The 12,676-nt window shown below is 46.6% G+C and overlaps 2 protein-coding genes and 1 long non-coding RNA gene across 4 annotated transcripts in view; 2 read left to right on the top strand and 1 right to left on the bottom strand.

Annotated features, from left to right (window-relative positions):
- The first annotated feature begins 3,474 nt into the window (after positions 1 to 3,474).
- SFT2D3 (SFT2 domain containing 3) lies at positions 3,475 to 4,196 on the top strand. Its single transcript, XM_066194014.1, has one exon. It carries the CDS (start codon positions 3,543 to 3,545, stop codon positions 4,194 to 4,196), a length of 654 nt encoding a protein of 217 aa, XP_066050111.1. The 5' UTR covers positions 3,475 to 3,542.
- An 18-nt stretch (positions 4,197 to 4,214) lies between these two features.
- Positions 4,215 to 11,687, top strand: LOC136295465 (uncharacterized). 2 transcript variants are annotated; one of them, XR_010722676.1, is made up of 4 exons: positions 4,215 to 4,855; positions 7,300 to 7,535; positions 10,304 to 10,739; positions 11,481 to 11,687. It is a non-coding gene; the product is annotated as an uncharacterized lncRNA (long non-coding RNA). The 2 variants fall into 2 exon arrangements; XR_010722675.1 differs by lacking the exon at positions 10,304 to 10,739 and having other exon boundaries at positions 4,229 to 4,855.
- Positions 6,877 to 12,676, bottom strand: part of WDR33 (WD repeat domain 33) — a 66,596-nt gene continuing 60,796 nt past the window's right edge. Inside the window, exons 20-23 of the mRNA XM_066194013.1 lie at positions 11,681 to 11,847; positions 11,458 to 11,550; positions 10,531 to 10,716; positions 6,877 to 8,194 (exon numbers count right to left, since the gene is read on the bottom strand). Of these exons, the coding sequence (XP_066050110.1) occupies positions 7,965 to 8,194; positions 10,531 to 10,716; positions 11,458 to 11,550; positions 11,681 to 11,847 (676 nt within the window). The 3' untranslated portion in view covers positions 6,877 to 7,964. The remainder of the gene's footprint in view (positions 8,195 to 10,530; positions 10,717 to 11,457; positions 11,551 to 11,680; positions 11,848 to 12,676) is intronic.

The following is a 12,676-nucleotide window of genomic DNA, read 5'->3' as shown; positions in this document are numbered from 1 at the left end:
AGTCAGTCAAATCACCCTCTGATACAGTAGGACTGTTCAGGGAAAGGTACCCCTAACAGGACACTGACTGACTGTTCAGGCACAAGGGTCTTGGCTTTCCTGGGAAACTGACAGAGAAATTAAACACTAAGGGTCAAATAAATCTCCCCACACTAAGAGTCAAGGACATCTCACCTTTTCACGTGACACTTAAATTTTCTGCACCAGAGGTGTCAGAACACAGGACAAAAAGCTGGAGCTACTCCTTATCTCTACTCAGTAGCCCATCGTGTGCACCTGAAACACTAGGCCTATCTGGTTCCCTTTCCATGGCTCTCTTGCCTTACCTACCATGCTGCTGTCACGACTCATCGACCCCTCCCTTGCCTTGTGGTGCCTTCCCTCCCTTCTTCGGGTGATCTTGGGGAATTTAATTGCTTTTCCTACTCTCCAGTTCTAGGGGTTAGAACTGCCGAAATGTTACAGTGGGAATGCAAAAGCCAAGCTGCTGAGCTTTTTCTCTGGGTACCTTTAGCCTGTGAGCCATCAGTGGAGTCAGGTTTGGCTTCTGACTGAGACACTGAAGGATTCCGATGGTACACAGAGCTGGAAGGAAAGTGCTGACAGCAGGGGGTGGGCGCAGCTCGGTGGGTGCGCGGCAGTTCTGGCCACCAACAGCCTTCCCAGCTAGCACTTCTGTGAGCTACACGGTTGCCGGTGGTTTTCAAGTTTGTAGCCGAACTCCTCGAGAGAGAGAAAAAATTTATTAACATGGAGGAGTTCGTTTTGAGAGCCGTGCAAATAGGAGTTTGCTCTTGGAAGGGGGAGGCCAGTGAAATCTTTCTGTCCCGACACAGTTTATTTGAGAGCAGCGACGTTTTGAACGTGGATCTGCATTTTGGGTGGTTAAGAGCTGGACAAGGTGCATTCCCTTCTTTTGCAAGTACACACCGCCATCGTGTGGTGCGTTTTGTGAGCGCTGACAGTGCCCAGGTAAAAGTGACGCCCTTTCTGCCCCGGCACTATTAGCGTGGGAGCAGCTGGTCTAGGGGCTCCGTTGTGGATCCTGAATCTTCGAGACTGAAAGAATGTGATCCTGCATATAGCTGGGAAGAAACACGAATCGTCTCCCTGTTGGCTGGACAATTTATAGATTGTAAAAGAAAAGCAAATTCCAGCATGGTCTCTTTCTTCTCTAGAACCTTTTCTGGGGGACCAACTGCTGAACGTTCTTAGTTTTGTAACTGGACTCTGAGACTGCAAGGGGAAAGGGAAGGCCAGTGCTTATGTTTTGTTTCAGGACCTACAGTAGGAGAACCATTGCTGGACATGTTAAGGTTTGAAGCTGGGTTTTGGAGAGTGAAAGAATGTGATGGTACACGCAGCTGAGCAGGAAAATTCATGACTCCAGGGTGTGGTTGATTTTCACAGCATGTAAGTTAAATGTTGAGACAGCAACAGCCTGCTGAACCAGTGCTGGTCTGCACCTTCCCCTTGCCTCACGTGAGCCACACCAAACACACTGGTGCAATAGTGTAGTTTTCTTCTCAGTGCTTTCTACCATAATGTTTGCTGAATCTTGGAGTCTAAAGCTAAATGGAATTGTTTCAATGTAAGTCTCAAACGGGAAGGTGCCAGCACAGACAGTGTTTGCTGACCTTCCCCCTCACGACTGATAATGGGGATTTGGAAGGCAGTTGTGTGGCAGTCACTCTCCTCTTGCAGCCTCTAAACCTGGCACACAACCACGGTGCTCTGCAGGTTAATTCTCAGCCTTATGTGGCATCACAAGCTCGCGGTCTCCTGGAGCCGAAATGACAATTTACTGTGGGGCACAACAATGTATCAGCACAGAAGCAGCCCAGCACATGGCACTTCTGGAGGTGCAAGTCAAATTTCCAGCATGGGCTCCTGGATGGGAATTACAGTTAATTTCCATAGCAAGGAAAGCATGTAGGCCCAGTACTTTAGGTGCAGGTCAGAGGTGGCCCAGGGGAGAAAAAGTCCAGGCAGACCCACCTGTCCTAGCAGCTTTTGTCTGGGAGAAATCCCCGGATGTACAGGTGAATTCAGAGTTTCTGCCATGGGCTCCTAGATGAGAATGACATTTCATCTCCATAGTAAGGAAAGCAGATAGCCCCAGTGTTTCAGGTGCACTTGAAAGGTGGCCAAGGGGAGGCCAATGCCAGCCAGACTTGTCTGTCCTAGCAGCTCTCATCTGGGAGTAATTCTTAGAAATACTGAATTTTGGAGGTGCAATCCAAATTTTGGCCATGGGCTCCTGGGGAAAAAAAAAAAAAAAAAAAGAAAAAAAAAGGAATATTCTTCTCCATACAAAGGAAAGCTCACAGCCCCAGTGTTTCAGGTGCAGATGAGAGGCAGGCCAGGGGAAGGCCAGTGGGACCAATTATGTCCTGGCAACTGTTGTCTGGGAGCAATTCTTGGTACTAAACAGTACTACTAGTAGATTACAGCATAACACAAACAGTGCAGGGTGTGAAGGTACCTATATTAAAGCTCGCCAAAGAAACAGTATTGATTAGGAATCAGACGTAACTGACCACTGAAATGATGATAATGTACACAGATTCCTTTCACTTAACCTTCAGGGAGTAACTGCAAAGCAGGCAGCCGTGCTCGTGGGACAAACTCTACACATTTCCAGAAGGAGTATCGAAAATTTCTGCTTTGTCAAAGTTTGGTGTAGCTTTTATAAAGTGAGGTGTCTGTCAGTCAGAAATCCAGCTTTATCTTCCAGATGCCAGGCTAGTCTTAACCCCATGGCACCAAAATAACTCAATACAAGACAGCTTATCCCGTTTGAGTAATCTGACCAGTTAACAAGCAACAGATAACAGAGATGGAATCCCAATTTCAGCCATGGAGGCCTGGCTACAATGGACAGCTCTTTTCCACATGAAGGAAAGCCTGGAGCCCCAGTGTCCCCGGGCAGCTGAGGCATTCCCACGGCCCTGCCTGCAATCACTGGGAGGCTGTCCCCGCCCCTCATCACCCCAGGCCCTGCCTATCAATCACTCCGAGCGGATGACTCCACAGCTCAATTACTCTTAGTAACCCCTGTCAATCCATCTCCTGGGCTGATCCCACCTGTCAATCACTTTTAGTCCTGCCTGTCAATCACTGACAGGCTAATCCCAGGCTTACAGCCTTTCACAGCCCACACAGCCCTCAGGTACCCCGTAGCCCTAGACATTCCTCACAGCCCCCGTACCACTCGCAGCCCTCACACCGCAGAACCCTCGCAGTCTCCACAGCCTCCCCAGCCCTGAAAGATCTCCTTGCCCGCACAGCCCTCTCAGTTCTCCCAGACCGGAGAGCCCCCGCAGCCCCCACAGGCCCCCACCGCCCTTCCCTCTCTCACCCCCTCAGCCCTCACGCCGCCCGCGCACGCGCCCCGCCCCTCCGATCCCCGGCGCATGCGCGCTCCGCTCCCCGGCCCGCGGCCGCCGCTCCGCCGTGCCCCGGATGTGGCCCCTGCCCGGGAACATGGCGGCGCCGGGGTGGGCGGAGGGAGCGCTGTAGCGCCCGGTGCCGTCCTCGCCATGGCGGACCTGGGCCGGCAGCTGCACGAGTACCTGGCGCAGTCCAAGGCTGCTGCTGCCGCCGGCCCCAGCGCGGCCCCCGCACCGCCGGCCGCCGGCGGCTCGCAGGAAGAGGCGGGGGCCGGCGGCGGGCTGCGGGCCTGGCTAGGGGCGCTGAGCCCGTTCCCGGCGGGCGCTCCTCCGGGGCACACGGTGTGGCCTTGGACGGGAGAGGAGGACCCTTGGCTGCCGGGGCTGTCGCGCTGGCAGCGGCTGGCGGGCAGCGGGCTGTGCGTGCTTCTGGCCGCGCTGTGCTTCGGGCTGGCCGGGCTGTGCGCGCCGCTGCTGCTGCTCCGCGCCCGCAAGTTCGCGCTGCTCTGGTCGCTGGGCTCGCTGTGCGCGCTGGGCGCCGCCGCGCTGCTGCGCGGGCCCGCCCGGCTGCTGCGGGAGCCCGGCCGCGGGGCGCTGCTCTACCTCGGGGCGCTCCTCGGGACGCTGTACGCCGCGCTGGGGCTGCGCAGCACCGCGCTGACCGCGCTGGGCGCCGCCGCGCAGCTCGGCATCGCCGCCGCCTCGCTCCTGGCCGCGCTGCCCGGCGGTGCCGCCGGCCTGCGCCGCCTGGCCGGGCTGCTCCGCGCCGCGGCGTGCGGCAGAGGCAAGGCGCTGCCCCTGTGAGCCCGGCTCTGCGGGGGGAGCGCCCGCGTCCCCGCGGGAGCGCCTCGCACACGGACCGAGAGCCTGGCGCTGTAGCCGGCCGACTCCGAGACGGGGGACGCCGCTTCTCTTCGCCTCCTCCGCGTCCTGTCACGGTTTCCTTGGCCAGCGCTGGAGGAGCAGCAGCAGGGCTGGCGACCCGGAGCGGCCCCGGGGACTCGGGGCTGTAGGTGCTGTGTGCGGTGTCAGCCTGCCGAGCCGCCCCCGAGCTCGTTATTTGCCTTACCGCGCTGCCAGCTCCATAGCCACGGCTTGGCATCGCTCCACCTCTGGGTGGGGAGCTGGCAGCATCCCGCTTCTACCTCCAGCACGGGACCGTATGGCTGCGGCGGCGGCTGCTGCGGACCGCGGCATCGGAGCCGACCGGTGTCACTGTGGACTTGCCCGTTCCTGAGGTGCGCAAGGCTGGCGGATGCTGAAACACGAAGATGATGGAGCAAAATGCGATCGAGTCTGAGGGAGAACACTGAAAAATTAACTGTATTACCTCATTTTGTGCTGACCCCTACACTATGAACACATACTGGTTTTTGCTGTCACCTCAGACCAGTGGTGAATATGAAGACTGTGGCCACTGAACTGCATTTCTCTCTAAAAAGCAGCTTTAAAATAACCATCCAGTAAGTGAAACAAACTTTCCTGGGGCTGCGGGTCTCAAACACTGCCCATAATTGTAAGGGGAGGGGGTGTTCCTGCATGATGATGAAGAGGATGCAAAGTGCTACTGTTAGTTAAGAGAAGCGGCGGTTTGCAGGTACCGCTGCCTTACAGCTGCTGTAAAGTACCAAACTGGGCTTTAAAAGGGTAGCTTCAGCTCCTACGAGTTTACTTTGTGTGCGTATATTGCTCTCTCGAGTTGGGCAGGAGTTGTTTACTTGTCACAGCCAGACCTTCAGAAATAGATTTGCCAGTAACTGGAGCTGTGGTTCAGTGCAGAAGCTGAGCTGCCTTACCGGGGTGCTGAATTGAGGCTGACAGCGCTGCCTGCTCCACTTTGGGCCGTGCAGGCAAATGGGGCTGCGGGGCCTCACCTGCACAGAGCCCCCACTGAGAATCTCACTCAGCATTTGTGCCTCGTGGAGAAAGTAAAGCCGCTGCAATACTTACCTGCTATCACTATTTAGTTTTAACATATTTACCAAATACTTTTCTGAATTAAACTGAAATTGTTAAAGGGGGTACTTAAGTGTACATAGATTGCTTTAATAAAACTATTTGTGTCCAGTTGTCAGTATAGACATTTCACTAATGGTCACTTTTTCCCATTCAGAATATAGATCAGAGCTATCAGAATAGATTAAATTAGCTGTCTTGTTTTTACAGTCTCTAAGCTACAGTATATAAAATTAATTTTATTCCTAACAGCAGTGTCAAATTAAATGAGACAACCTCTGAACTAACAGGTAGAGCATAAGAGTCTGTGTGCAGCACTGGTAAAAGAACATGACCTGAAGAATACAGAAGTATATTGCCATTAACTAACTGTGCCCATTTCCCAGAATAGTGAGTCGTGGTGTCAGACTGGGAAGCTGCTTCTGTCTTTTCTGCAAGGCTGTTATCTTCTAAGATTTTGTAGAAAATACATCAAATTATCAGATTTTCTTAGGACTTGTTGAGCATATGATTGTGAAATCTTTCAAAACTCCATTTAAAAAGCTGCCCCCTGAAGAATATTACTTAACACTACTATAATAGTTTAAGGAATTAATCACTCATCAGAGGAAATATAAGTTGTCTATATAAAGCTGGGTTTTCTCTTGTTAGGTACACTTTAACTTGTTTTGGTAGAGGACTGTGGTTTAATTAAAGCCTAAAGCTCATCCTCTAAGTCATATATTCTAAGTATTAGACCTCTTTCAGCCCCTTAAACATGTATAGGACTTGCTAAATTAAACAAAACAAAACAAAACCAAAACAAAACAAAAAAAAAAAAAAAAAAAAAAAAAAAAAAAAGAGGGCAAGCTTTCCTCTTTGCCAATGATTAAATCATTAGTATTTATCATTAAAACTGCAGGACAAATCCTAACTCCCAGACATACACCCAAAGTGCCCTAAGTCCTTCAGATAGAGCTAAAAAGCATTTTTTTTTCTCAAGGGACAAACTGTGTCCTATCAGATGCATTTTAGCTGTTTCTAGTTAATTCCTTTAAGACCATTCTGTCTTTCCAGAGCCCCACGACAAGGATTTTATAGGCTAACAATCAGTTACAATTTTCAAATGTAACTTTATACATCACAAATTCAAAACCAAGTAAAAAAAGGTACTTGTGACTGACTGACTGAACCAAGAGAACGACAGTTAAGCATTTGTGCTTTGATGTGTTTAAGTAAGATGGGACATCAGGACTTGAGCCAGTCTCTGGTAAACCTGCCTGTGAGAAGATGCAACAGCTGCCACGTGTTACTGGGCTGCAGGAGCCTCTAGAACTAAGTCTCATCCTGATAATAACCTGAAATTCAAGGCAGGAGAGAGGGAAGCCTGGCAGTGCTCTAGTTTTAATACAGGACCTTCCTGAGGGGTATCTGTAGAATAAGTACTTACGTGAAAACATTTTCACTGAGGCTTTAGGTATTAAAGGAGCCTTTTGATAATATGGTGGCTGGAGATGATTAATATGAATGATTTATGGGGAAAACAAACTCATGGTTGGTAAGCAGCTTTATTATGAAATGTGGGAAATGGGAATAACCCCTCCTCCTCATTTCCCTGCTTTAGTAAAACCAGGTAACAATATCCTACAGAAAAAGACACTTTAAAAACTTATTATGGAAGTAATGAATTGCACTTCAGCAATTAATACACCAGACTCTGCTGAACACCCACAGCTTTAAACAATGTGTCACACAGCTGCTGTAAAACATACCAATCAAGATGCTAAACTTTCTTTCTCAATTTCCATAAACAGATGCTGTTTTGAACAAAAAAAATAATCCGTGGCTCGCCTAGGTGAAGTGTGGTATGCCAATCTTTGCTGTGATGTCTGTCTTGCAATCCAGGTTATGTGACTCACACTGTGTCTTTGACAACTTGTTCTAAACACTATTCCACTCTTTTCTGTTTCAGGATGGCACACTAGCAAGCAGTGGTGATTGCCTGCATTCTGGAATTTTAACGTCAGCACCATGGTAATCTGTAGACAGCTGTGGCTAAAGGTGAAAATGAAACTTCTCTCTATACATGATAAACCACAAAACTAGGAATCGGCTCTCAGTACTTTAAATGGCTGAGATTTCAGGAGGTAGTACTGTTGCTCCATCTGAAACACAAGTTTGCCTAAATACAACCCTCTGTAGCAATAGGTGAGTAAAGAATCACACACTGTTGATTTTTTTGTTAATTTTTGAGCAAATTACATTCTGTATTCATACAAAACCAACGTAACTCTTTGACAAACTGTACATATAGAAACAAGTTTCGGTCTGGAGGTGAACTGAAATCTGTGGAGATGCTCCATGTTCCACAACACTTAAAAGAAATTCCAGCTCTTGACAAAACAAGAAAGTGAGGGCAATGGGAGTGGAAAGAACAAAACAAAGCTAGCTACAGTATTGCAGCTAGAGGCAAATGACTGATTTAGGAAAAGAAAGACCCTTGTTAGGAACTAATGCACATTCAGTTATCCCAGTTAAGAATCCAGGTTCGTGGCGTGGCAGTTGACGGAGTCCAGAGTAGCAGTCTATTTAAATATTGTCCTGCAAGGACTGGGCATGACCCAGTCAAAGCCTCTTCTATCGGCCCCGTCCACCCCGGGATCCTCCTCTCCGGGACTGGCCAGAGTTCATGTTATTTCCTCTTCCCCAACTGCTGCCGCTCCTTCCTCCTCGGGAAGGGTTACTGACTCCCCCAGGGCCTCCTCCAAAGCCTTCATCCCTGTGGAATCCATCGTGGTGGTCTCCATCTAGAGAACTGGACCTCCCAGATTTTGGCGCTCTCTGTGAAGGTCCTGAATTTCCTCGTCCTGCAAAGGAAGCAAAACCAGTTACTGGTGTAAGTTGGAGCTGAGTCCCTTCTCAGACATGTCAAATATGAGCTGGTTCTACTGTGGTGTCATCATCCATAAACCAGCTGTAGCTGAGACCTGCAATTTTATGCCTCCTCCCTCCCTCCCTCAGTACAATTTTCTTACGCAGATTTAGTGTCTCCATTACAGTTCAGAGAACAGACAACAATCAAGCAATTCCTTGGGAATTAAAGGAGCTTATATTTGATGCTGCCGGCAGTCACTGAATATGACTGAAATGACGTCAGAATAGTGATAGCTTTTCCTCCAAACTGCCAGTTCTTGTACTTAACACTGTCTGTGGTTCTCTCTGTGTTTTTATTGCAAAATACTTTTTTAATCCTAAACAAAGACATGGCACTGCTGACAAATTGAGACAGTTGAGACTGATGGTGAAGATCATCAGTAACTTTACTGCTTTGTTCCATTCTTTGCTAAAAATAATGGGAAAATGCTTTATTTTACTACTAGCCAGGAACAAAACCTACTCAAGCTCTTACTGCCAGGAACAGAATTTTCTAATTCTCACATACCTTTTTGGTAAGATTGGTTGGTTGGTTCCATGTAAAACAGTCACCAGATTGTTTCACAGAAACATTCAGGAAGTTTTCAAATGACTTTACCAATACAACTGAAGGTGACACAGCCCACATATGAAAAAGTATTGCTCATGGTTTGTTTATCAGGCTTTCTGCCATCACTTTAAACTTTCTTTAGCACATTATGAGTTAATTACCACACCTGTGCCTGAACAATAATTTTTTTGACTTTAATAAAGAATCTGATAGAGTTATCACAATCATTACTGAAGCTGGAAAAAGAATGCTTACATATTTGATAAATGCTGGCTAAATTGAGAACTACAGCACATGGATATGGAAGGAAAAATACTGGTAGAGAAGTTTATCAGCAGAGTTTTATTCAAAACATCTGTGAAGGAATGATAAAACCTGCTGTTAATGCCACACTGGGAATAGAGTCCATGCAGAGGAGGAGGGACATGCAGCTAAAACTGAATGAGCTTTGGGACAATGGTGAGAGATGGGATTCAGTGTTCAGTGGCATCAGAGACAAAGCTGTGCAGTCTAACAACAACAAATTCAGCTGCAGGCTGCCAGCTCAGGAAGCAAATTAGAAGGATGTTTGTCACTGATCACTACCTGACAGTGGGCAGTCAATATGAGGACATTAAAGACAAGATTTACACAAGAGAACAGAAGTCCTGAGATCTGTGAGAAACAGGATCAAGAACTGGTGTGATGCTAATAGGACTGACTCCAAAAGAATGTGTTTTATGGGTCACAGTAGCATGTGACCACTTAGAGGGAATTACAACACCGGGAACTATTAGAAAAGAATGGAGAAAGTGGAACAAATCAAAGAGAACTGTAGAAATCCATGGTTACACCACATCTTAAATAGTGTGTGCAATTCCTAGTTACCCCACGTAATTTAGAAAAGGATAATTTAAAACTCAAAATAGCACACACAGTAACAAGGATAGTGAAAGATACAGAACAACTTCTAGAAAGAATAAACAGATCAGAGCTCTGACTTGGAGAAGAGCTGATTCAGGCTAGAAGTGGTGGAGTTCAGTGGAATCAGAGGTGGCATCAAGTAATAACAGGAACTAACATTCAACTTAATTACAGCACAAGGCATCAAATTACATTAGTGAATGATAAACATAGATCAGGGGAAAAACATTTTCCCTCCTTTTTTTTTTTAAGCATAGTCTACTGCAATTAAGTTCTAGAGGTCTATCCATGGATGTTGTGTATATCAAAATATTATACGATTCTTAAAGCTATTAGAGAAGTACATAAAAGGTAACTAGAAAGCCATTAAATATAAAAATAGTATTTTAGTAAGTCAGATCTTCAGAGGTTTAGAGGGCACTTCAGGGATGTATCACTCCAGGCTCAATGTTCTTATATTTGAGTTAAAGTATAACATCACAAGCATTAATATTAATAAACAACTATTCTGAAAATGAGGGGAAAATGCTCTTTAATGAGTTTTCCAGCTGGAGTAACAGGGAACCAAAAACCAACTACTTTTGAACAGGGCAGTAAAGAAGGGGATTCTGTGATGCTGGAGACAAGATTTGGATTTGATGTTTGAAAATCCCTCTGTTCTGTTCCTGTAAGACTGGACTTTAACTTCCCAGCTGCTGAAATCAGACATTAACCAGCTCAGCTTTATCCCCTCTGAAGAGAGAAGTTCTGGATAAACTTAATGCTGAGAACACATGCCAGTGTTACTTCTGGATTCCAATCAAAGGGGCTTTTTACCTTTGCCCCTCTCCTCTGGAGGTGCACCTGGAGCATCCATGTCTCTGTGGTCAGAGGTTCCCGGCCCATCATGCCAGGGCCGTTTCCGTGGTGGCAGCGAGGCCATGTCCATGCCCTGGAGTGAAGAGGAACGTTCTCTGTTGGCTGGAGAGTGCCCATCGTGAGGAGGGTGATCTGGGCGAGGACCTGTGCACAAAAACACAGGATAAGTAATGTTCACTGGACTGTTATTCCTCATTTTCGAAGGCAGCCACGTAAATTTACAAACTGCCCATGCTGTTTGGCACACAATCTGAACTTAAAATTATGTAAAGCTTCTCCTCTGTCCCATTTTTTAGTAAAAAAGCTAAACGTAAAACAGATTTTAAAGATGAAGGTGTGGCAGATGAAAAGTGTTCTTTCCAGTATAAAACACTTTCATGTATTTTAGAGGCAATCACAGCTTCATTTATTCATGTGTCATTTGTGCTTTGTTTTCCATGACATTGTACAGCTCTGTCTTGCCCCATATGGGGTTGCCCTTAGTAACACAACTGCAAACATAAGCTGTCAGACATTGCAGCTGAAGAGACAGCAACACAGGCAAAGAAAGGTCTCTGTTGGCAGTAAGACACATATTAAATAAACCCTATGACATGCGATTCAGTCATCCAGAACTGCCCGGGCAATACAAGAACACAACTGAAAATCGAGGCTTTGAGGCCACAATCACCTTTATTCAGTGAGACAGCTGTATTTAGAGCCAGTTAAATTCTGTGTAGTTCTTTTTTTCTAAATTTAAAAGACCAAAGAACTGCATTTGGCTTTTCTCATGGTAAAATACTGGTAACAAACACATGAGGTACAGGAAAAAGAGATGATTTTTAAAATATTTTTTAAAAGTTATTATATTGTAGAAGTCTACAAACCTCACCAAATTTTTTTTACCTGGTTCTCTGTTTCCATCCCAGGGTTCTGGTTTCCGCCCTCCTTCGAAGCGTGGGAATTCATCTGGAGTAGGAAGCAAACCCTTCCGAGCTCCTGAGCAGTAAGAGAAGCAGGGGACAGGAGTGAGAAGAGAAATTGTATTCATGAAAATAACGTCATCTGCCCAAGAAATGCCTTTCCTTCCTCACCCTGGTATTTCTGTGTGGAAGAACATTCCCCTTACCTCTTGGAGCACCTCGACCTCGGCCCCGAGCACCATGGTCCCTTCCTCTGGAGTTTTCATCTGGAGAGTCAAAAGCATCATCTGGCCCAAAATCTTCAGGGCCAGGAAAGCCATCTCTGCCCCTGGGTCCCCGGCCCTCGTGTCTCGAGGGGCCTCCTCTTCGGAAGCTACAAGAAAGAACATGATACAAATGTGGTTTTTAGGCATAATTGAGTCAGCTTCAGTTTCATTATCAACTAATTTCTGAACTGTTTCACTTAATGCTGCAGCACATACAGTTACTAGAACAGGATTTGTAGGTGGGAAAGTGCTCATTACTGCCTTTGAGCACTTTGTAACTTTTGAGCTTTGTAACTTTTCTTCTCACATTTCCTTCCACTGATTATGTTGGCTTTTCATACAAGAAAAATATTATTAAACATACTGCATTCATTTAATGAAAAGGTGGGAAAAACAATTGATGAGTGATGATAGATACAAGGTGAGGTAAGGCAAGGAAAAGTATAAGTGAATTCCCCTTTACTCTGATGGTCTTACATTCCCCTTCCCTTTTTTCCTTTCCATTTCCATGATAAAACAAACTGAAAACACAGAAGCAATGAGAATTGTAGCTATAAGAAAACATTACAGGATCTCATTCCTATTAAGTCTATGATTCTTCTGCCAGACAGTTCTCCTTTTCATCCCACTCTTCAAAGTTTACAATTTTAGCAAGTGCATCTATCTAGACTGCCCTGGAACTGTAGGCACAGTGATGGCTGAAAAGTGCACAGTGGCATTCTGCAACCTGAAGAGCAGTTTATCCAACTGCAGTAATGAATTTTGTGTTGCAAAATGTAATTGTGACCCTGAAGTTGATAACTGCTGTCTAGTAAGTACCAACGGCATCTTCAGGAATTTGGGTTCTGCACTGCATCTTAACTGAGTCCAGCTCCTCCAGCGCCGCACTGGGGGACTGGGACAGCTCTTATCCAGGAGAATGGCTCTTGCTGAGCT

This window comes from Chamaea fasciata, unplaced genomic scaffold (assembly GCF_029207755.1).
Source record: "Chamaea fasciata isolate MVZ Bird 193981 ecotype frontalis unplaced genomic scaffold, bChaFas1.0.hap1 SCAF_11, whole genome shotgun sequence".
Classification (NCBI taxonomy): Eukaryota; Metazoa; Chordata; class Aves; order Passeriformes; family Sylviidae; genus Chamaea; species Chamaea fasciata.
Note: the sequence above shows the minus strand (reverse complement) of the source record. Positions and strands in the feature narration are given on the sequence as shown.